Genomic DNA, 23,751 nt, shown 5'->3' with positions numbered 1-23,751 from the left:
AAGCACGGTCACATGCTCAACACATCATGCCAAAATGGACAAGTTTTACAAGAAACTTCATTTTATAATTTAAGCCATGTCTTTCCTAGGCCATTTTATCTTCTATTCTGTAAATGATAAGGAAAATATTTTATATAATATTACTGTAATTGTCACAGCTTATGAAGTTAACATTGCTTTCTGAGCCCATCTGATAATGAATTAAAGGCATGTCTTGATCAAATCTTCCCTCCCCAGGAGACTTTCATCTAAGGAAATATTTTCATTAGATTAAAATACATGTTAAAGTGTTAAAATACTAACCAAGATTAAATTTAAATGTATTTAAGAGAAAGACAAATACCATGTGATTTCATTCATATGTGGAATTTAAGAAACAAAACAAACAAAAAAGAGAGGAAAGGAAAAAAAAAAACCCAGACTCTTAATTGCATCCTGTTGAACACTGGGTAATGTACAGGATTATTGAATCATTGTACTATACACCTGAAACTGATACAACACAGTATGTTAATTATACTTCAATAAAAATAAACTACTGATCCATCAAAACATTTTTAAATGTATTTAAGTGTCAACTTTTGATTCATGAATACATGAAGGCTGATTAAGTTTGAATGAAAGAGATTGGAAAAATTCTACACACTTAAAAGCCCTACTGAAATTCTGTATAAATCCATGGCCTCATGAGTGTTCCAAGAATAAACTGGAAATTTGTAATGTAATAAATACTAGGCACCCAGTCATCAGCCTTGATACATACTTGAAAACCGCAATGAGCAAGTTCACCAGTAGGATGTTGGCCACCAGTAGGTAGCACGCCATGATGGCCGGTGTGAGCCAGGCACCCGGGATACAGGGAGGGAGCCGCTTGCCTTCCTCATCATACTGGTTGTCGCCACAAGGAGCTGAAACAAAAGTTTGTCTTCTTGTAATTTTTACATAAAATGAATAGAATAAATAACTTACATATGCCATTACATGATCTATTTCTTTTTTAAGGTGATTTTATTCCTGACTTCATAAACAATAATTTTCCATATGAAAAATATCAACTCATACAAAGAAAATAAGAAACTCATTTCTGCACTAAGTGATAGTCATTCTTGACCTATCATATTTATAAACATTTTCCCATTTCTGTATTTTTGTTTTTCATATACGGAAGTTCTTAATTTCTAAGCAGATAGATCTATCTTTATGGTTTTTTTCTGTACTGTTATCCATTAGAAAGCTATTGTGTCTTCTGATTATTTAAAATCACCTTATGTTGTCTCCTTGGTTTCACTTGTACATGAACTTTTGAAATAATTTTGTTACGAGGAAGGGGGTAAGGATGCTCTCTACCCTCAAATCCATTAATCAACGGTTCTGGTGTCATGTTTAGAAAATCATCTTTTCTCTCTCTCAGCTCATTCAAGAATGTCACTTTGATCCTATGGGACCTATGTTCTGAACTAAAAAAAAGAATGATCCCAACAGCGATCAGTGAAATAACTTCCATGAACTTATAGTCTACCTACTTTTTACTTGCTTACAGTTTAAAAGAGTATTGACACCAGAAAATAAGAGAAGTATTTAAAACCAGGTTAAGGTTGTCAGTAATTAGCCAAGGGAGAGACTGACTAATACACACATTTCACAGGTCAAGTCATCAATTATGTGTAAACTTACGATTAATTTCCATAGCGTAGACTATATAGCAATTGGAAAGCAGGATTTTATTTTTTTTAGTTGTGACAGGAAGGGAGGAAAGAAAATAAGATGAGTTTAGAAAAAAGTTAAACAAATAATTAGCAACACAAGAACGGTTTTGGGTGTCAAGAAATACAAAGTACTCAAGTTTGGGAGTTATAGATTCACGTTTGGAACCAGTGATCTATTTAGAAGAAAGTGTATACATTATTAATTCTAGAAAATACATATATATTTCACGAATATTGATTTTACCATATGTCATAAGCAATAAAAAGCTCACTAGTTAAAAATGCTGTGAAAAAGATATAAGGCTACTGGCAGATGATCATTTTAACCAAATGGTTAACCAATCAGGCATTCTCTATATCCCAATTCAAATACCTCATCAGCACAAATAAGTGAAAAATTATTATGCAATAATCAGATCAAGAGTCAAAAACCAGCATTTAATGGTGTTACTGAAAATAGCCTCAAGTTCACCTCTTTATCTTCTCATTACCCAATTTCATAATAAAAAATAAAAATATTACAATTTATGTCTGGATCCTATATTTACCAAAGCAAATATTCTTTTGAAAGCACATTAGATTTTTATGTTCCAGTTTACCAAGCTACAAACACATTCAACAATTGACTTTGAGATACCGGTGATAACGATGTGTTCAGAATCATGTTATAAAAGCTAGATAGAAGGCATTATGTGAACTAGTTGTCAGTCTAACCCAGTCGCAGAGGATGTACTGAGAACCCTGCGTTTCATATAAGAGGATGTTCAAGACCATCTATCCCCAAGAAGCAGAATACTGGAAATGGCAGGCATGCTGTTGCATCTGTATCTTTGTGACAGAGCACAACATGCAAATGAACGCACGGGTCTGCACACAAAAACAGGTCTGAAGAGCCTCATTCATCCGTGGGACATTCACTGGCCAGGTGACATAGTATAAGAACATTTGAGCTTCACTTCCTACAACACAAGAGACACCATGACCTGCCGGCTCAGCCTGGGGAGGAGCTGGGGCCTACACACCTCAGAAATCCATGAAGGACCGTGGCTCCTTTCCTCTGCTAACATCTAGATTATTTTTGATAATAATGATTTTAAAAGGTTGAACTCCATAAGTGAAGAGGAAATTGATAGCCATGTGGATAGTGGGCTTTGGAGAAGAAACTTGAAGCAGAGGATGGCGCAAGACACCAGTCACCCAGTCATGCTTACTATCTCATTCTATTGAAATAACACTTTCATATTGAAATAACAATAAGCTCTGTCTTAGGGTAGAAAGAGATTTAGGTTGAAGAAATATTGGCATATTGGCATTGGGACTACATTCATGTGATAAGATATTCACTAGGTCCAGCTAAAGGGATGTGAGACTCTTTCAAAATTCTGGTTAATGGTAGAAGAAATGACTGATGTCTCAAAAATCTACATTTCATATTCTGCACTTATTCCTTTGTAAAATGATTTGATGCTCATGGCAGAATAAAAAATAATTTATTTCCAAATTAATGCATGCTCTTCCATTAATTTGGAACTGATCATCTGCCTCAGAAGCAGGGAAGAGAATCTTACTATCAATTCTATTCTTACGGTCTATCTGGTCTGCAAACACCTCTCCGTAGATCATCCAGTAGGGCATGTAGAAGATGTTTCGGGCCAATTTCCAAGAAGGCTCCTCATCTGGGTGCAAAATGGCTTGACGGGCTACTCCAAAACTCATCAGCACAACCAGCATGATGACCACAAAATACAGCATGTCAATCATCTGGGTAGAAAGAAAATGTGTCTCTTACTGTCTTGACTCATGGGCCAGGTTCTCTTGCTATTGCTTTCCCTGAGGACTTCATGAGTGTTTAATTTGAAGAGAACCTGTTTCCTTTCTCTCCAGCCCATCCACGGGCTCCTAGTTTTATACACCATGCAATGCATACATCTTATTCTAGAGCATTGACTCCCTCATTTGCTCTTACTCTTTCTTCTCCTCTATTGTTGTCCATAAACAAATATTCCTCATAACTACAACAGCAAAGGGAAAAAGGGGAGATTTATGGGGGAAACATGGGAATTTGTAAGGGAAACAGAGATATCTAAGAAAGGAACAAGATAATGGATTGAGAGTACAGAATGTTTATTCATTCATTACACAAATGCTGAGTGGTTACAGTGAGCAATGCTCTGGTTACTGTGGATACTGAGCTGGTATAATTCCTAGCTTTGGATATCCCTGAAGATGAGAGACCTTGCCAGGATAAGCTAAACCATAGATCCCTTCACTCAAAGTGGCTTGCGCTATGAAGAGTTATTCCTAAACTTAAGAAACTTCCTTTCTTTTGGGACCAGTCCTAACACTGAAGCTATTTTAGGTGTTGTAAGGAAGATCTGCTGGCTCTTTTTTTTGTTTTGTTTCATATTGTATGATTTATTCTGGAAGAAATGTTGCCATGGATTTGTCTTGGCCCTAATCACATGAATTGCCTATGTCCACTCCAGGTCAGAGTACATGGGCTGAAGACTGTTTGGAATAGGGGTGGGGGAGTGACCCTGGGCCTCATTTGTTTTTGGTTTTCATCCCATGTTATGAATCAGGTTATTGTTATATTTATAAACATACATATATGTGTGTGTGTGTATATACACACACACACAATATTAGTATTATACACATATACAATATATATGTATTTCTCTATATAAAGTAGTATATACTCTGTGTGTGTATATATACATATATATACACATGTATATATACATATATATACACATGTATATATACATATACAACACAATACCAACATGTAGGAGAACTATGTATCTTAAAGCAAAAATGTTTCCTGCAAGAAACCAACTGCAAAAGAAAGACCAAATGAAGTCTAACAAAACCACACCCAAGGCCTGGTCTCAGGTCTTAACCAAAACCACAGCATCTCTAGTTCCTAGTGGGGTGTCAGTACTAACCATCTTTCCAATCATCATCACATAGGGCCCCAGATACTTGTTGACACCAAAGATGTCCAGGACACGGATGTACCAGAAGATGATATCCACACAGTAGATCACTCGGCCATAGCCCATGTATGGCTGCTTCTGTAGGCGAAGGATTGCTCCAATCATGAACATGGAAATGGCCACAAGGTCCGTGATGTTCCAGTACTCCTGAAGCCAAACTTTTATTTTCTGGCTGAGTTTGCCTGGTTCTGACATAAGGATCTGAAAACAAATGCCAAAGAACAATAAACAGGGAGTGCTGTGTTGGAAGCCTCTTAGAATCTTGGAAAGATAGGACTCGTGGAACATTCCAGGGCATCTGGTCCCATTTCCTGCCTAAGACCTTTAAACACTAATCTTCTCAGACAGAGAAAGATATCTCGAAAGGGAAATTCCATGGAATCCTCTATATTCCTAGATGCAGTGTTTCACAAATTCTCAGGAAATGCCTTCTAAATTATGTCCTTCTGGGTGAAATTAAAGCAGCTGCCTCTTGATTTCTTTTTAATTCTCTGGATATGTGCCTGTCAGCCCACGCTCCAGAGTTAGTACAAGAGGAAAAGTCTAGAGTGGAGATACACCCATGTGGTCTCACAAAAGGGTAATCCACCTTGTGGAGAGGGCAGAATTGGGCTAGGGGATGCTTGTTTGCCACAATTCCTTTGCAACTTAGATATGAGAAGTCAGGGGAAAGTTAAATGATTTTTCTCCTACTTGAGCTATTACCCTTTAAAAATCACCATTGATTTGGGGCGCCTCAGTGGCTCAGTTGGTTAAGTGTCTGACTGGATTTTGGCTCAGGTTATGATCTCAAGGTCACGAGATCCAGCCCCACGTCAGGCTCTGCGCTCAGCAGGGAGTCTGCTTGAACCTCTCTCTCCCTCTCTCTCTGCCTCTCCCCCCATGCACACTCTCTGTTTCTCAAATAAATAAATCTTTAAAAAAAAAAAAAACCACCACTGATTAAAAATCACTACTTCCTCAGGGTGAAATTAAAAATATTTAGCAAACAGCATGCATAGGTACACAGAGAGTGAACCTCACGGACGCAGCTATGGTGTGCAGTAAGGTGGGGGTATGCTGTGCCATGTGGTACCCCTTTAGTTATGGAGACTGGGTGGGTCCTGGAGACCCCACAAGTGGAATGGGGTGGGGCTATTTTTTGGCTAAGAGCACAGAAGGGATTCACTAGTTTAACAACCTGTGTACACTGTAGCCCAAAGGGTGAGCTATAACTGGAGGGCGAGCTCCTAGAATATAGAACAGTATCTTAGCACATGGCTGAGGCTCAGCAGGATCATGGTGGTGTGGGGATGGCATGGCAGGCCACTTGGGGAAACTCAGTTGTAACATTTGCAGAGTTTGATGAAGCCCAACTAGGAAAGAAAGACTAGTAGCAAAGGAGATGAGTTGTAAATGTTGGATTTGGCACTTCTTTTGTTTCTTAGGCTCTCATTAGACTGACAGCATCAAACTCACTCTATTGGGAAGAAGTTGCCAACACTATTTTTTTTCAGTTCAGTGAAAAGTTCAATAACAACTGCAAAATAATAGTACTGGGTCTTCTACCGGTTGCAAGAAGCACGTGAAATCCTTCTGTGTGCTTTTTCAACTCAGATTCATTTTTTCTTGGATATAAGCTTTCCCTTTACAAGCTAATATAGTGAATTAAAACTTGTAGAAAAGTATCTGGCCCTATTTCCTTTGCCACCCTCTGAGTCTCCTGAGAGCCCTTCCTTAATAAGAAGGAAGAACCCCCATTGCAGGTGGTAGGGAGCCAAGATCCTGAGTCCCAAGTTGTAGGTAAAACATCATCTTGTGTCTCTCTCTGTTTTTAGTTTCAGTTCCCAGTAAACAGAGCCAAAATTTGTACCCGGTTGTAGTAATTGGTTTATCTCCTGGCAGCATTTACTATTGCTTTTACAGGCACTGAGACTGGTTTTATTACTAAACATCATTTATTTTGCTTTATGCTTTGATTTGCAAATTTAAATTCAGTTGGAAGCAGAAGACATGGAAATCTTAAGCAAGGGAATGGAATAAACTTGGGATTGTCATAGCCCCAAAGAAAGAGGTACCATGGCACTCGTGATTTGCATGAAGTGTTTTTGCAGTAAGAAGCTATATCTGAATTAAAGTCAGTGTTTAGGGGCGTCTGGGTGGCTCAGTCGTTGAGCGTCTGCCTTTGGCTCAGGGCATGATCCTGGAGTCCTGGGATGGAGCCCCACATCGGGCTCCTCTGCTGGGAGCCTGCTTCTTCCTCTCCCACTCCCCCTGCCTGTGTTCCCTCTCTCGCTGGCTGTCTCTCTCTCCGTCAAATAAATAAAATCTTAAAAAAATAAAAATAAAAAAAATAAAGTCAGCGTTCAGTGGGGCTGGGACAGGCCTTTGGAGTAATCACCTCTCGTATTTTCTCTAATGCCAGGCTCACGATGTAGGAGATGACAATCCACTCTTGGAGACAGGGCCAGCGGTCCATCCGCACCAGGATGACATAGTTGAATAGCAGTAGGTAGCCCAAGTATGATATCTGAAGGGCAGAACAACTATTAGCAGTGTTTAGGGAAATAACATGTGTTGGAAACAAAAAACTTTTGAAAATCCTATTTTCAGGTTGACGGGTCTTCTAAAACAAATTTGCATTTCCAACTGGACTAACTCATCTAGAGGAACCTTGTTCACATCACCAGTGCAGATAAACTGTGGGGCAGGTCGGGAGGCATTTTATACTTCAGGATGATATGGACACAGGCATTTCATTTTCTAAATGAAGGTGTATTTGTGGCTACTGTCACCCTCATGAGGGAATTATGGAGCTGCACAAAATTATGAAAATAGGGAAATTTTTAATATTTCACTAATGTGTCTTCTACATTCCTGGAAGTTGGAAATTGTTATTTACTCTCCCTGCTTTGCAAATTTCCCTCTTGAATCTTTTCGCTGCTGATGGATGTGGGAGGTTAGAGGTGGGGGGGCGGTGAGAGCTGTCTGCCCAGGTGCACAGAGCTGTCCCGAGTCTTCACTATCAGGATTGACAAATCTATGGTTTGCTGTGGCCACAGCATGCTCCCTATCTTTGTGGCAAGAAAAGATGCAGAGTTTGGAGATATATGGGAGTGAGCTGTGGGGTGGAGGGAGGTGGTCTGAAGTTGATTGTCTGAGGTTGAGTCACTGTGGAGCTGATGAATCTTCACCTCCAGAGCCTTTGCTGGCCCAGGCCTCTTTAGGAGTTATGGGGGTGGGGTTGAGGGGTAGGGGTGAGGTGTTCTAGCAATTGTGTATTTGTGACTCAGCATTTTTTTTTTTTAAGATTCACCTCCCACCCCTCCCAGTTGTATAATCTTTACCAGTAATACAGGTAAAATCCCTTGCATAGATGATTTATTCTTGCAGAAGGATTACAACCAGAGTTCTCAAAATTGGGCTGCATCGAATCCCCTGGGAAGTTGTAAAACGTGCGATGTCCTTCCGCAGGCCAGAGACAGTATTTAGAGGTGCAGGGTGACACTGGGGCTCCTCTGCCTCCTGGCTCTGCCTTGTGCTGAGCTCTCTTGCAGGCCAGGTGCATCAACGGTGCTCAGCTGGTTCTGGCCAGAGCAGGTGGATAGCAGTGGCTTCTCTGCATCACCAGCTGTGGCTACCAAATGTTGGGTGTCCAGGCCCATGGTTGATCTGGGTCCCCATGCAGCCTTCCTCTGCCTACTGCCTACCCCATTGCCTAATGCCCCATTTACAGATTGGACCCATTTCCTCACCTCCCATCACCTGTCCTGCCTAGTTACAAATGGAACCCCATGCTAGGGCCTGCCTAGTGTAGACCGTAGCTTGGTGCTTGGGACTTCATGAGTAGTCTTGTCCCACCCTCCCCAGATTGCAATGGTTGTGGGAGCCTCTGTGTGCCTGCTGGGACCTCCTGCAGCCAGAGCCTATCTGCAGAAGTCATAGTAGGCACATGTAAGGCCGGGGTCACTCTTGTTACAGATGGTGCCTCGCTCTTGGGGACATGGAGACAGTGGCCACCAAAGGCATCTGGAGGAGAGTGTGCAGCCAAGCAGTGGTCATTTGGTGTGCATTTCAGAGTGGAGAGGCCTTGATTTCCTCCCCTGTTCTAGGAGTTTATGATCTGGGTTCGACCACACTGCTTTGTTAAGTCCACTTGTTTTATGAAAAAAAAAAAAATGGCATCTGTGAGTTTGCTCTTTAAATCACAAGCCATCTTTGTTCATTTAAAAATAAAACTGTATTTCCCTAAGTTTGTATTACCGAAGGCATTAAAAAAATCCTTCATCTTAAGCAAACAGGACTGTTTTGCTTTACGAAGTGGTGTATTTGGGGCTAGGATGGCCATATTCCTACATGCATGTAAATATAGGACAAGATACCCAGATACAGGGGCGCCTGGGTGGCTCAGTCGTTAAGCGTCTGCCTTCGGCTCAGGGCGTGATCCCGGCGTTACGGGATCGAGCCCCACATCAGGCTCCTCTGCTGGAAGCCTGCTTCTTCCTCTCCCACTCCCCCTGCTTGTGTTCCCTCTCTCGCTGGCTGTCTCTCTCTCTGTCAAATAAATAAATAAAATCTTAAAAAAAAAAAAAAGATACCCAGATACAGTCTTAGCTGAAGATCTGAATTAGTCCCGATTTTGTTTTCATACTTCATTTTAATTCTGGGAATTTTAAAACATTTTTAAAAGCTTTTGACATGTTTCTCGAGTGTCACAATTCTGTGTGTTCAAAACATGTTACATGGCAGATGCTAAGGAGGAAGCCTTACTGTGTAAAACCAGAACTTGACAATGGGAGCGTTATAGAATTCACAGATCTTCGTTCCAATGGGAATGCTTCTTTGCTTTTTGTGCGCATTCTCCTCATCACCCTTTCTTGAACCCGCGTCTGCATTTGTGTCCTGGAAAACAGAACGGCACACGGCAAGCAGGTTGCCAAATGGGAAATGCACAGCATTTAACAGATAGGTGTCTTCGAAAATAAAGAATTATATGGAGTTCCCCCATTATTGTGGCTTCTAAACTCATGGTAAGAGAAATCTCAACAATTTTGAAAATGAGAGTGAATTGATACTGTTATGATCAAGAGTAGCACTGACCATATTCTCCTCTTCTTTCTCTTTGCCATCTTCATTCTCCTTGGATGTCTGATATGAGAAGTCATCATATGTGCGAAATTCCAAAAACAAGATGGTGGGGGGAAGGAGAATCCCCATTATAACCTATGTAGAATGAGAAAAAAAAGTTTTAAAGATTTTTAGATTTTTAAGGCTGTGGCAATTCTAGAACATTTTCCTAGTATACATAAAATTTTAAAATGATGACCTTCAGCGTTACTCAATAAATTGAGCAGTCCTAGAACAGGTTTATCACTGCTCTGAGGTTCTGTGGTTTATTCGGCTTGATACATTGGTATAGGGTCACAGATTGTGAAAAATTTAAGAACTTGCACCAAATTATTTCAGATAAACAGCAAGCAGTATTGTGTGGAATCCTGTCTTAAAAAAGCAGAGAACTTACACTGAGTTTCAAAGCAGGTAAATCTTTAGATTAAAATATAATAATAGGAAGGAGAATAAATACATAAAATATAAAAATACCTTTGGTGAACTAGATAGAAAGCATTTTATATAGAATAACTTAGATGTAAATGTGGATGTACGGGTCAAGAATTGGAAGACAAATGTAATTCGGGCTTGATCTAGACAAAAGGATGGCCCAGCCCATGGAAGGAAAAGTTTGTTGTCAGTTTCATCAGTGCTGTGATCAATGTTTCCAATACGGAAATCTGTTCCTCGTGTTCAGTGCTGAGTTTGAAAAATTTCCCTCAGGGATCCATTATTTTTTTTTAAAGATTTTATTTATTGGAGAGAGAGAGCCAGCGAGAGAGGGAACACAAGCAGGGGAGTGGGAGAGGAAGAAGCAGGCTCCCAGCAGAGGAGCCTGATGCGGGGCTCGATCCCAGAACGCCAGGATCACGCCCTGAGCCGAAGGCAGACGCTTAACGACTGAGCCACCCAGGCGCCCCTCAGTGATCCATTATTAAGAACATCACAGAGGGGTTATTTCTACCGTATGTTAAAATTTATATTATATTATACAATAAAAAATCCATAATTAAGACAGCACAGTATAGGTGCATGAATAGACCAAACAAAGGAATAGAATAGAAAGTCCAGAAATAGATTCAAATACACATCAAAAATTAGCATAAGGTTAAAGTACAACCTCAAGTTGGAAGAATAAAGATGGACTATTTAATAAGTGGTATTGAGGAACCAGGTGATCATCCAGAATACTTTTAAGTTGGATTCTACCACTCGCCAGCATAAATTAACGATTAAAGATTTCATGGAAGAAAAAAAAGGTAGTGGTATGGGAAGAATGTAAAAAAACTAAAAAGAATCACGTGAGAATTTTTCAGAAGATGGTCGGGGGAAGGCCTTTCTAATTATGCCCCCAAATCAAGAAGCAGTTACACCTTAATTAAAAAAATAATTAGTAAAATAAAAGAAGCAATCAAAGAAAAGATCAGTTTAAAAAAAAAAGCACAAAGATCTGTACAGCAAAAAAAAAAAAAAAAGAAAAGTCTTAACCAAAGTAAAAAACAACTCATGGGAAAACATATTTGCAGCTCATGTGACAGGCAAAGGGCTAATCTTTCTAATTAGAAAGGAGTTCCTAGAAATTGAGAAAAAAATTTCAACAATCCAGCGGAAAAACAGGCAAAGGCTGTGAGCTGAAACGTTGGTACTGACAGGAAAATGCTCTCAACCTCACTCAAAATGAGATAAATGCACAGTAACTACACAAGGATGTCGTTGTTTACCATCAGATTAGAAAAATTCAAAAGTTTACTCCTCCTCTGCATCGGGGAGACTGTGGGAAAATAGGCATTCTCCTACATTGTTGGTGGAAGTGTAAATTGGAAAAATCCTCACAGAGGAGGCTGGTTGAACCTGTCAAAATTGCAAGCATATATCCCCATGGGGCCACCAATTCCACTTCTGGACGTTTATCTGTATTTGTGTCCAAGAGCATTCACTGTGGCAGTGGGTGTAACCCTGCAAGACAGGAGTGACCTCCATGGCTTCAGAGCAGACTGGCTAAATATGAATCTGAAATAACGGGATATGACCCAGCTGGGAAAGAATGAGAACTTCCTATATAATAATATGGAAAGAGCTGTTGAAGGGCATCTCGCTCCTTCCACGATTTAGCTATTGTGGACAATGCTGCTATGAACATTGGGATGCATATGGCCCTTCTCTTCACTACGTCTGTATCTTTGGGGTAAATACCCAGTAGTACAATGCACTTTTAAATAGCTTTTTTTAATAATGATTAAAAGTTTTACTTTTGTAACTAGAAAATTTTTAATGACATATGTGGCTTGCATATTATTTCTATTGGACAGTGCTGTGGTAGACACTACAGTTTAATTTTGCCCTTCAAAATTCTGGTATGTTTTTTAAATTGTTTTTTAATATGCATATGTTCTGGCTGTTTATCCGTTGAAGAGCTAGAGGATTTGGACCTGTAGAGTTGATCATGGAGTGGAATTGGGGGATTACATGACTCCTGTGCTATTTGAGGTGTTCCTCTGTCCACTTGGCAGCTGGATGCAGAGGCCTGACCAGACCCAGGTTCAAGCCCTTTGCTGAGATGGTAGGTCGTGTGTTCTTTCATCAGAAAGCTCTTGGTGATGTTCGCAGCCATTGATGCTTGTTAGATTCGGTAACTCACTGGGTGTTGAGAATTGGTGATGTTCTAACTCTATCATTTATTTTTTAAAAAGATTTTATTTATTTATTTGAAAGAGAGAGTGTCAGCACAAGCACGGGGAGGGGCAGAGAGAAAGGGAGAAGCAGACTCCCCTGCCGAGCAGGGAGCCCGGTATGGGGTTCCATCCCAGGATCCCGAGATCATGACCTGAGCTGAAGGCAGATGCTTAACCAACTGAGCCACCCAGGCACCCCTTATTTTTCATTTCTTAGTTGGAATAAATTTATGAAGACTTTCACATTTCTCTTCATCTACTCACTGGTTATCCATGGTTGAGTTCATTTAGGAAATGTAGGCTAAATTCTTAATTCTTAATTTAACTATCTTCAAGATAATGAATTGGTTTCTTATCATCCACTGAAGGTATTAAAATGTCATTATAAACTCATGGATTTAAACATGCATGATATGTTTCCCTCTATTGCTATTAGTAATATTATTGAAAGTCAAAGTGTCCCATCTTTGGCCTGTGGAAGCCTCTTCGAGTGCTCCTGGTCTCCCTATTCTTACTCTACTGGTCTTTTTTTTTTTTTTAAAGATTTTATTTATTTATTCAACAGAGATAGAGACAGCCAGCGAGAGAGGGAACACAGCAGAGGGAGTGGGAGAGGAAGAAGCAGGCTCATAGTGGAGGAGCCTGATGTGGGGCTCGATTCCGTAACGCTGGGATCACGCCCTGAGCCGAAGGCAGACGCTTAACCGCTGTGCCACCCAGGCACCCCTCTACTGGTCTTTGATAGCTTCTTTGTCATCTGATGTGTCCAGATGTTCCCGGCTGATGTTATACATTTCTTGCTCCAGATCTGGAATGGACAATTTCTCTAAGAAATTCTGGCTCCAGTTAGTAGGAAATGGTATTTCAAGACCACAGTCTGGGCATTGGAGATGTTCGTGGCTTTTGGGTAGGTCATTGTTTCTAGGCTTTTCATTGGTCAGAGGTAGAATGAGTTTATGTTGATGTTTCCAGTTAAGTGCTATAGGCTTTGCGCTTACCCCTTTCTAGACTAGCTGTGTTTCCTTTTGTTTCACACTGAGTCCTAGTTCTCAAGGACTGACATGATGCTAGAATTAAAATATCCCTCAGTACTCAGTTGCTTTAACTTTATAGTTTCAGAATAACAATTCTAATACTACTACAATCAATCATGATTACTGAAAACAGTTACTTTTCATTCTTTTTCTTTTCTTTTCTTTTCTTTTTTTTTTGCATAAGTGCTCTGATTCTCTCTCCCTTTGAGAATGGTTATATTATATCTACATTATCAGAACACATAGCCGTTACATCCTACCCTCTCTTCCTCTTAGCCCTCCCTTAGTCTCAGCACTGTAAGTAAATATCTATCTGAGGCTCATCATTGGTCCTTATACTGTTCCTCTCTGGTTTTTTTGGTTCTTGGAAGCTCATTCTCTAATAGAGTCTTCAGAAAGAGTTCCTAGGAACAACACTTCCTGGGATTCTTGCCTGTTGGTAAAAGTTTGTGTGTACCCCTTATATTTAACAGTCACTTTTTTGGGTATAAAATCCTGGCCTATCATTTTTCTTCTGGGAGTATCTATATGATACATTCCATTTTTTTTTCTCCCTGACACAAGTGGTTGCTGTTGAATGTCTAACAATAATCTAATTTTCTTTCCCTTGTAAGTCACTTTTGTTGTGTTTTGCCTGGATGCCCAGAGAGTTTTTTCTTTTTTACTAAAATCCAGTAATTTAAAAATGTGCGTTAAGTAATGAATCATGGAACATTACATCAAAAACTAAGGATATACTGTATGGTGACTAACATAACATAATAAAAATATTATAAAAAATAAAAATAAAAAAATAAAAATGTGCTTTGATCGTGGTTGTTCTGGGTTGATAAACTCAGGTTTGGAATGTGTTTTTTCAATATATAATTTCAAATCATTTGTCTTCAAGAGAAATCTTTGAATTATATTTTGAGATAATCACTTTGAACTATTTCTGGTTTTAGTCCTTATTGATAATTTCACATTCTGAACAACTTGAGTGATATTTTATGTTGCTATTTCTTTGATAATGTAAGTATTACCTATTGACATCCTATTCCTCAGCTCCATTTTTAATAGCCACAGGAATATTTTCAATTCCTACAAAGTTGTCTTTGTAACTTGATGTCATAAACTGAAACCTTTATCACCTGTCTCAACAACTTTTGATAGTCTCAATTGCCCACTTTATAATATGGGACATTATCCTTCTTACTACCCTCCCTTCTGCCTTCCACCACCCAGTTTTTCCCAGCTGTGACCTTGCTTTTGTATTTTCATACTTGGTGGCATTTGTACCCTGTTTAGGAATAATATTTGAGTCTTCAATGCTTTGTCTACGGGACTGTTCTAAAAGCTGAAAACCAAGAAAAAGCATTTCCGTTTTTATTACTATATAAATATTGTTTATTGCATGGCCATATGGCAATTTTAATGTAGAATTCTGGCGCCACAAAAGGATCATGTTCTTGGCATCAGAGGTCAAATGGTCTTTTTTACATTCTACCAGCTGCTCAGAATCATTCTGAATATTAATTTGAATCATAATTGAACCTTAATTTTTGTGTGCATTTTTGTTTTCTTCCTGAAATTTGATTTCCCTTCTATGTTCTCATGAAGGATTTTCTTGTTAAGAAACTGTTCTTGTTTCCTTAACCTGTATCTCTGATACTTGTAGCTTCTCAGTAACTCCATCTATTTATTGGACTCATTTCTATTCTTCTTGAGCACTTTCTTCTGGATCTCACTGACTCCTTATATGCATTTAATCTGACTGACTTTTAATCCTGCTGCTCAGTTTTCATACAGGGATAAAGCATCACCTTCATATTCTTAAGACATGGAGTGGCTTCTATTTGCCAGAACCACACAGCACAACATATAGTGTCTTTTCTTTACTCTCATGGCAATCCCATGAGATTGGTATAATATTTCCATTAGGGACTGGGTTATCTGAAGATTGGGATCTCTTCTCAAGATAACCTAATAGTTAGTGTGCCTGGGTGGCTGAGTTGGTTAAGTATCCACCTCTTGATCTCAGCTCAGGTCTTGATCTCAAGGTCATGAGTTCAAGCCCTGCATTGGGCTCCATGCTGGGTGTGGAGCCTACTTAAAAAAAAAAAAAGTAACCTGGTCATTAACAGTAGTAAGCAGCAGAACTAGGATTTGATCACAATACACTTTTCTACCCACTACATCCTTTTCAAACCCATTCATAACATCATATTCTCTTATAAACCCCATGTAATGAAAACATCACCAATTAAAATAATATCACACAATTTCAGATTTGTAAAGGGATCACAGAAAGAGTTCTATGGAATATTACTCAGCCAACAGAAACAATGAATACCCACCATTTGCATGCAAATGCAATGAGCACTGGGTGTTATACACAACTAATGAATCATTGAACACTACATCAAAAACTAATGATGTACTATATGTTGGCTAATTGAACATAATAATAACAAAAAATAAAATAAAATATAATAAATATAAAAATATTAAAAAAAGAATGAGCTCAGGTGCCTGCTTTAATGGCAGGTAGATGGCCTGTCCGGGGGCATGTGGATAGTTAGGGTGGACTCCAAGCTCTGTAAGCCAGGCATGCTGGTTTGGTCAGGCATCTGACCACCTGGGTGCAGGTCCTGGACCCACGTCTCACCAGCTCAGACCCTAGGTAAGTGACTTAACATTGAAGTGCCAGGTTTTCTACTGTAAGGCAAGCATCTCCCCGATGGGGTTGCTCAGAGGCATAAATGAAACAATCCACAGGAAGTGCCCAGTCAGCAAAGTGCAGAGTAAGAGCTCACAACAAGTCCTACGTACTTTTAGTCCGGGGTTTTTCCTCATTCGCAGCCTTCCCATCCACATGTCAGTCAGCAGCATCTGGCTGCAGGTGTGAGCGATGAAGTCCCGGTGTTTGGCTGCCACCGCCAGCTTGAGGCAGGTGGAGTTGCTCCAGTTCTTGAGCTCATAGGTCAGCAGTTTCATGGCGATCTGCTCGTCGTGCTTATAGGACTGGTCTAACAACTCCACGGCAAGCTGGCCAAAGTCTCTGGAGGGAAGGAAATGCAATCAGGGCTGAAGCTGCAGCGGCCATACACTCTTTGTCAGAGAGACGTGTCCACAGGGATGTCATGGAGCCATAGGACACAGAATCCTGGATTTCCAATCCTCTGCAGTCCGAAAGGTCATGGGGTATGTCCCCAGATGGGAATGGCTGGGACCAGGGCTCTGTGCTCAGTCATGTTGGGGGACTGACTGCTCTTGCTGCAAAGGGAGTTTAGACTGACCCCACATCTGCCCCCCAGGCCCTGGGGGCACAGAGACGAGAAGACAAATTTCCTTCCCTCGAGTGTTTATAGAACAGGGATGCAGACAGAAAGGACAGCAAAGCCCCTGTGGTGATGGAAGTCAGAATATGACTACCCTTTGTGGAGGGTACACGTGGACATTGAAAGGGGACACCAGGAGGCCTGGTTGGTGTGGGCAAGGTCCTGTTTCTTGATCTAGGTTCTGGTCATACCAGTGTGTTCTGTTTGTGAACACATTTGTGTGGTTGCCTTTCTCTGCGTGTGAGCAATACTTCAGTAACACACTGGACACAAGAGAACTCAACACTCACAGTGCTATGAAAGAGAGAGGTTCTAGTTGTCTTGGGGGCCTAGAGCAGCAAGGGCCTAGTTGTTGGAGGTGGAGGGTGGGGAAGTAATGGGAGCCAAGTTGGGGGAAGGGGAGAGAGGATGACATAAGTTTAATTATAAACATAAAATGTTTTTAAAGTTTTTTTAAAAAAATTTTTTACTTGAGAGAAAGTGAGAGAGAAAGAAAGAAAGAAAGAAAGAAAGAAAGAAAGAAAGAGCGAGCACAGAGGGAGAGGAAGAAGCAGACTCCCCATTGAGTTAAGAGCCCAGTGTGGGGTTCGATCCCAGGGCACTGAGATCATGACCGGAGCTGAAGGCAGATGCTTAACTCACTGGGCCACACAGGCGCCCCTGTAAACATAAAATTTATTCCATTTTCTGCATGACCCTCGTTCAAATATTCGATGGCAGTCATAAACATTCCCTATTCTTTCACCATTTTTCATGGAATGTGGTTTAGATAAAGTTCCATAGTGATCACCCTTCATGAAGTTTTTGTTTCTCCATTTTCGGTAAGATTTCATTCCAATGATGAGCTGAAGGAGGTAGAAGGGAGGAATTATGTGTGGAAGAATGGCCTTCCCTGTTCCCTGAAGAGGAATGCTCTCTGGCCGCAAGTCCTACAGGCTGTGGGGTGACATATTACCATGAGAATCCTCCAGCAAGCAGAGGGAAAGCATTTACCAACCTACTGAGACAGGGGAATACCTCCTCATATGTTAGATGACCTTGAATTCTCAATGTGTAGAAATCAGCTAGTGATCTAATTTTATTTAGAAAATAAAAGCAGCATGCCTCAGGAGACAGAGATGTCAGACATGTTAGAGGTTGCCAGAGCTGCTTGTATAGGCCTCAAGTTCATGGGTCTATAAAGTTGGACTGGGACTTCTGTTTTTGGTTCTGCACCTAAGGGACTTAGGAGTGACCAGTCTGTCTTAACGATAAGTGAAAAACTGGACAAGCTGAAAATTGACAGCTCTTCTAAATTCATCAGAGAATTGAGGTCACAGGGCAAACTTCTGCTTCCAAAACCATAGAGACAGAGAAATATGTCAGTGTACTCTGTTCTTCTTAACAAGGCCTGCCCAAAGGAGAAACGAGTTAGCCATAGCCCATCTTACTGGGATATTCTCAGAGCCTAACTGGCCTGGGAGAAGGGAAATACTCAGCTGCAGGACCCTCTAGCTGTCCTGTCCCACCTAAATGGGAGAGAAATGGAGGAGCACTTGGGAAAGTCAAGTTCAGAGGCACATGTTCACTGGAGTTGTACTCTTTTGTGTGTTTCTGTATGGAAATCTGTTTCACTGTCTTCACATTAAAACTCTGTTTCAATAGTTCCCATGAGAGGGCAGTAAAAAAACAAAACAATGACAGTCTAGAAATACCTCAGAGAGACAGAAGAAAAAAATATTGACATGATGGACAAAGTGATTTGTGACCAAGCTTTAAACATAATTGGACTTAAATGAGAAAAATATTGCCGCCCTCCCCCAAAGGGACAGGTCCTCAGGACAATAGTCTCTCCTGGTTCTTAAGTTCCCTCAAGACACTAACTTCGAGTTGTTGTCCAAATCCTGGGAGATATCGTCCACCAGCTCACTCTCGGAGGACTCGTGGGCCATGGACTTGTAGAGCTTACAGGCCACCAGGGCCTTGGCCATGCTCTCCTCGCCTCGCTGCCAGAGGAAGACCGCCATTTTCTGGCGCTTCATCAGCACGGCCCACACCATCAGCTCGTGGAAAGGGTACTGGAACCGACTCACAGCAGGGTCATCCACATCAATGTCAATCTCTTCCTCCTTCTTCTTCTTTTTCTTCTTCTTCCCTTTGGCTGGAGGCTCATCGTCCTGAGAGGAGACAAGCACATTTTTTCATGGTTCTGCCATAAGTGCACAGCAAAGGGTTTCATGACGACCAAAAAAAAGGAAGACCCCTTTGTCAGCATTAATAAAGAGATTTTATAAATACATCTGCTGTTCCCACTTAGTATATTAATTCTTGTGAAAAGAAGCACATGTTTTTTTATAATAAGTAAACCATCTAAACCCAAATGGACTGAAAAGGCATGCTACAGTTTGATGAATTTATACTCCTGGGTTGTCAGGGTTTTGTTTTTTTTTCCCACAAGCCTTTGAAAACTGAGGGCATACAAATAACAAGCGTAGGTGGGGATGTGGAGAATCCTCCTGCACTGTTGGTGGGAATGCAAGCTGGTGCAGCCGCTGTGGAAAACAGCATGGAGGTTCCTCAAAAAATTAAAAATAGACCTACCCTATGATACAGTAATTCCACTGCTGGGCATTTACTCAAAGAAAACAAAAACACTAATTTGAAAAGATACATGAGCCCCTGCATTTATTGCAGTATTATTTACAATAGCTAAGATGTGAAAGCAACACGTGTCCATCAATAGATGAATGAATAAAGATGTGGTATTTATGCACAATGCAATATTACTCAGCCATCAAAAAGAATGAAATCTTGCCATTTGCAACAACATGGGTGGACATAGAAGGTACTACGCTACATGAAATAAGTCAGACAAAGACTAATACTACATGATTTCACCTACATGTGGAACCTAGAAAAAAAAAAACGAATAAATAAGCAGACAAACAAACAAACAAACAAACAAACAAACCCAGACTTATATACAAAGAAAAAACTGGTGGTTGTCAGAGGGGAAGGTGTGGAGGGATGGGTGAAATAAGTAAAGGGGACTCAGGGGTACATACTTCCAGTTATAAAATAAACAAGTCATAGAGAAGAAAAGTACAGCATAGAGAATATAGTCAATAACGTTGTAATAACACCGTATGGTGACCGATGACGACAACGCTTATCGGGGTGAGCACTGAGTAATGCATAGAACTGTTGAATCGGTTGTACACCTGAAACTAATATCACATTGTGTGTCACCTATACTTCAATAATAAATATTTTAAAAAGCCTGAGGACATGCTGCAAAACTGAAACAAAGAATACACTAATATACAAACACACCCCGGGAGAGGTTAAGTTTATTTCCTCGGGGAAGTCTCCCAATATCAATGCTCATTTGCCAGACATAGGTGAACCAGAGATTAATAGGAAAATGTAGAAAGGGATAGAGAAAAATGTCGTAGGTTTCCCTATCAATGTTTAAGGGTAGCAAACATTCCCTTTTAAATGAGCTTTGTCCTTTCATGTGTATGGTGCAAAGGGAAGGCCAAAATTTCCATTTCCTAAAAGGATGATCAAGGATGGTTCTGAAAATAGAACAGGATCCAAAAGAAAGATGTGTAACGACAGAGAGAATTGGGGGTGAAACATGGAAGCAAAATGAAAATTTGTGGGGCTCAGATTATTGCAGGCTAAAACCTCAGTACTCAGTGGAATAATAGACACGGATATTTATTCTTTTGCAAACAGCTTTCCCAATTACCGACACTTACTCTTCAATGCCTCAGAGGTTGTGAATTTCTTCCATTCCCTCAGATGAGGAAGTTGTGCCCCAAAGTCTGAATAACTTGCCCACATTCACACAACTGAAGTGGCTGGGCTGGGGGCCTGGCTCTCCAATTCCTATCATGCGTTATTCATGGCTGACCTAATTGTTACAGTCTCTTAATGAGTTAGTTGTGACATTTCTACTGAAACTGCCATACCTTGACCTGGATTTAAATGTTTTTGTTATAGTTTTCTAATTTGTCTCCGTAAAACTGCAATTACAGTAATTTAGGGAAGGTTGTTCTATAGAGGTTAAAAATTGCCATATAGAAATTTAAAAATAAACACATAATATACCAAATTGGCCCTGCATCAGGCTCCATGTTGAGGGTGGAGCCAGCTTAAGACTCTCTCTCTCCCTCTGCCCTTCCCCACCTCTAAATACACACACACACACACACACACCTACACACATACACACATATATTTAAAGAATATACCAAATTAAATAAAAATCCACACATGGCTATAAAATGTTATAAAACATTTCCTTGATCCATTGAAAACAACCTCTATTTTACATCAAACAAATACAACACAAAGAGGGCTACATATATTTGATGACGATATAAAACCAATGAAAACATATCTTACTTACTTCCATTCCTAGAAGTTTAAGAGCTTTAGGCTGCATAATAAAAGAGGAAAAAACATCCAGTTAATCAGATAACTAGTGGTAGTAGCAGTAACGTTAGTAGTACCTTAGCAGTGTTGTTAGTAGGGGACAGAATCCTAGGTTAACAAGTACTTTGTATCATTAACAATTGAGGGCAATACACAAGGAAAGGAAATGCTCTAATATGGAAACTGCTTCTGGACAGCCAAAGTCAGAGAAGAAAGTTGTGCAAACACATGACCCTTATTCCAGGTAGAACTAGAGAGTTCACTAACAGAAATGCAGACACAGAGCTTTCGGGGCTCTATGTGGGGGGCAAGAGGAGGGCTTCATGGAAGATCTGACATTTGGGTTGGGCTTGCAATATGCACGGAATTTTGATCAGGGGAAAGACATGGCTGGTACAATAGTACAATTTGATTTTGGCAGAGGTTTGTGGTCTCCCATGACAGCGTGGAACAGCTCTCAGGCTGTCAGAGAGGCTTGGATGCTGTGATAAAGAGCTTGGCAGTGATCCCTCAGGTGGTGGGGAGCACTGTAAGTATTTGAGCAGGGAGTGCACGGTCCCTTGCTTTGGAAGATGAAGGTGGCTATAGGAGTAGGATGGATTGGAGAAGGCAGACAAGACAGCCCAGGAGGAAGTCTGTTGCAGACAAAAGACAGGAGCAGATGTAATTGATGGGCCAAGGGCCTGCCTTATTCAGGGGATACAGGCTCTGTGTGAAACAGGGGCATCTCTAGGGACCGTGCAGCCTCACACCTGGATTGCTACAGGAGGAAGGAAAGGTGCACTTGGGGATGGGATGATGAACTTGGCTTTGAACAGGCTGAGTTATACTGGAAAGGACAGCAAGGGACCATAGAACATCACAAGTTCATTTTGTTCTACCCTCTTAGGTCCAAACAAGTTGTTGTAAAGGGTCCGAAAGCTCTTCCGAGTATAATTGCAGCGGTATGCTCCACCCATGAGGTACTCCAGCACAAGCCCTATGTCAATGAGGCTGATGTGGTAATCAGGTGGCAGGTTGCCCTGGAAGAAAAGAAGGTGTGTCTTAGGCCCTGCAAGAATGCATTCCAAGTGTGGTCTTCATTACACACCTTGGATGTAAGTGGACATTCCTGGCCACCACTTGGGTGTTGAAGTATGGTATGGAGCATTAAGCAATATTTAGTCCATTGCCATATAGCTGAGGGAGATGAAGGGACAAGCCATACTGCAGAAAATGGCTTAAATTTTCCCAGTGAGAAGAGTTAGAAACCCATAAGACTGGAGGGTAGAGCCCTGGGCTTGTCCATGGGCTGGTTCAAGATGGTCTGCAGTGTGCACCTGCAGATGTAGAGGAGATACGGTGCACCTGTCATGGGACCTCCTTTGTGAGAGCCTATGAGTTGTGTTGAGAAGGTGCTTTGATAGCTGCTGCTTGCAGGGGAGAAGCCGGCTTCAGGAGACTGAAGTCCAGATTTTGTGTTAAAGGAGGAAGTGACCCGCATGACGGGAAGGAGGACTCCACAGGAGACAGTGGGAAGACAGAGTATCCCTCGGACTGGGAATTTCTTAGAGAAAGTACCACACAGTGCCCTGTGACTTTTTGGGGGACCCCCTCAGATTTCAGTAAGAATACACACTCCACAAAGTGTCTGGTGTGACTGGGAGTCAGTGAAGGGGCAGAGTGTTGCAACAAAATACAACAGGGTATGTTGAGATGAGGTTGGCCAATCATTCATGTCCCTGGACAGCTGACTTATGGAGGCAGAGATGACCAGTCAACTGTAAGGATTTTTTTTTTTTTTGCTATATGCCATTTATTATTGCTTGTTTAATTTCAAATGGCTGAAATGATGGTGGGAACCCGGGGTCCTTTGCACGGAGAATACACATTCCAAATGTCCTCCCTTTACATTAGAACTGGCCATATTTACCAAATACTTCACTCAGGCATTAAGGAGTTTGTTCAGCTCCTATTGAACTCCTCCCCAACATCAGGGATTCCATTTGTAGAGATAAGGAGGTGCAGCCCTGTCCTCCGTGAGCTCACTGCTCTAGAGGAGGGGGCAAAGCCATAAACAGCGAGTGTGGCCCTGAACTCCTCAACTCTGGGCAGGTGGGAGGGTAAGAGGCACACCTGAGGTAACCAGAAGCAGGTGGAGCAGAAACTGCAGGGGACAAAGATGAAGGGCTCTGCAGACATGAGCAAGGCATGTGTACCCCGTGGTGGGGATGTGACCAGAAAGAGTAGGGGATCTTGATGAACGAGGCCCAGTGGGGTACAATTTCCTTAGAAGACCTTGAACTTCATGAGATTTTGGAGGATTTTAAGTCAGGGAGTCCTGTGACTGGGATGGTCATAGGACGTGGGGCTGGAGGTGGAAAGAGGATACTTGAAGCCATTTAGGTGAGAAATGGTTGGGTATGAACTTGAATAACTGTGGCTTTTGAATGTTTGCTCTTCCTAATCTAAGAAATCTGGGAAATCAGATTCCTAATGCAGGAAGCAAGGGCACTGGTCCCTCTTGG

The 23,751-nt window shown here is 41.0% G+C and overlaps 1 protein-coding gene across 1 annotated transcript in view; it reads right to left on the bottom strand.

Moving 5' to 3' along the window:
- The window catches only part of TRPM1 (transient receptor potential cation channel subfamily M member 1), a 65,965-nt gene that overhangs the window by 22,672 nt on the left and 19,542 nt on the right, over positions 1–23,751 (bottom strand). The window contains exons 11-20 of the mRNA XM_040642667.1: positions 22,126–22,266; positions 21,219–21,248; positions 18,686–18,978; positions 16,314–16,542; positions 9,763–9,910; positions 9,458–9,576; positions 7,089–7,217; positions 4,658–4,909; positions 3,293–3,467; positions 764–908 (exon numbers count right to left, since the gene is read on the bottom strand). Of these exons, the coding sequence (XP_040498601.1) occupies positions 764–908; positions 3,293–3,467; positions 4,658–4,909; positions 7,089–7,217; positions 9,458–9,576; positions 9,763–9,910; positions 16,314–16,542; positions 18,686–18,978; positions 21,219–21,248; positions 22,126–22,266 (1,661 nt within the window). The remainder of the gene's footprint in view (positions 1–763; positions 909–3,292; positions 3,468–4,657; positions 4,910–7,088; positions 7,218–9,457; positions 9,577–9,762; positions 9,911–16,313; positions 16,543–18,685; positions 18,979–21,218; positions 21,249–22,125; positions 22,267–23,751) is intronic.

The sequence above is a fragment of the Ursus maritimus genome, unplaced genomic scaffold (genome assembly GCF_017311325.1).
Source record: "Ursus maritimus isolate PB19 unplaced genomic scaffold, ASM1731132v1 scaffold_27, whole genome shotgun sequence".
Lineage (NCBI taxonomy): Eukaryota > Metazoa > Chordata > Mammalia > Carnivora > Ursidae > Ursus > Ursus maritimus.
Note: the sequence above shows the minus strand (reverse complement) of the source record. Positions and strands in the feature narration are given on the sequence as shown.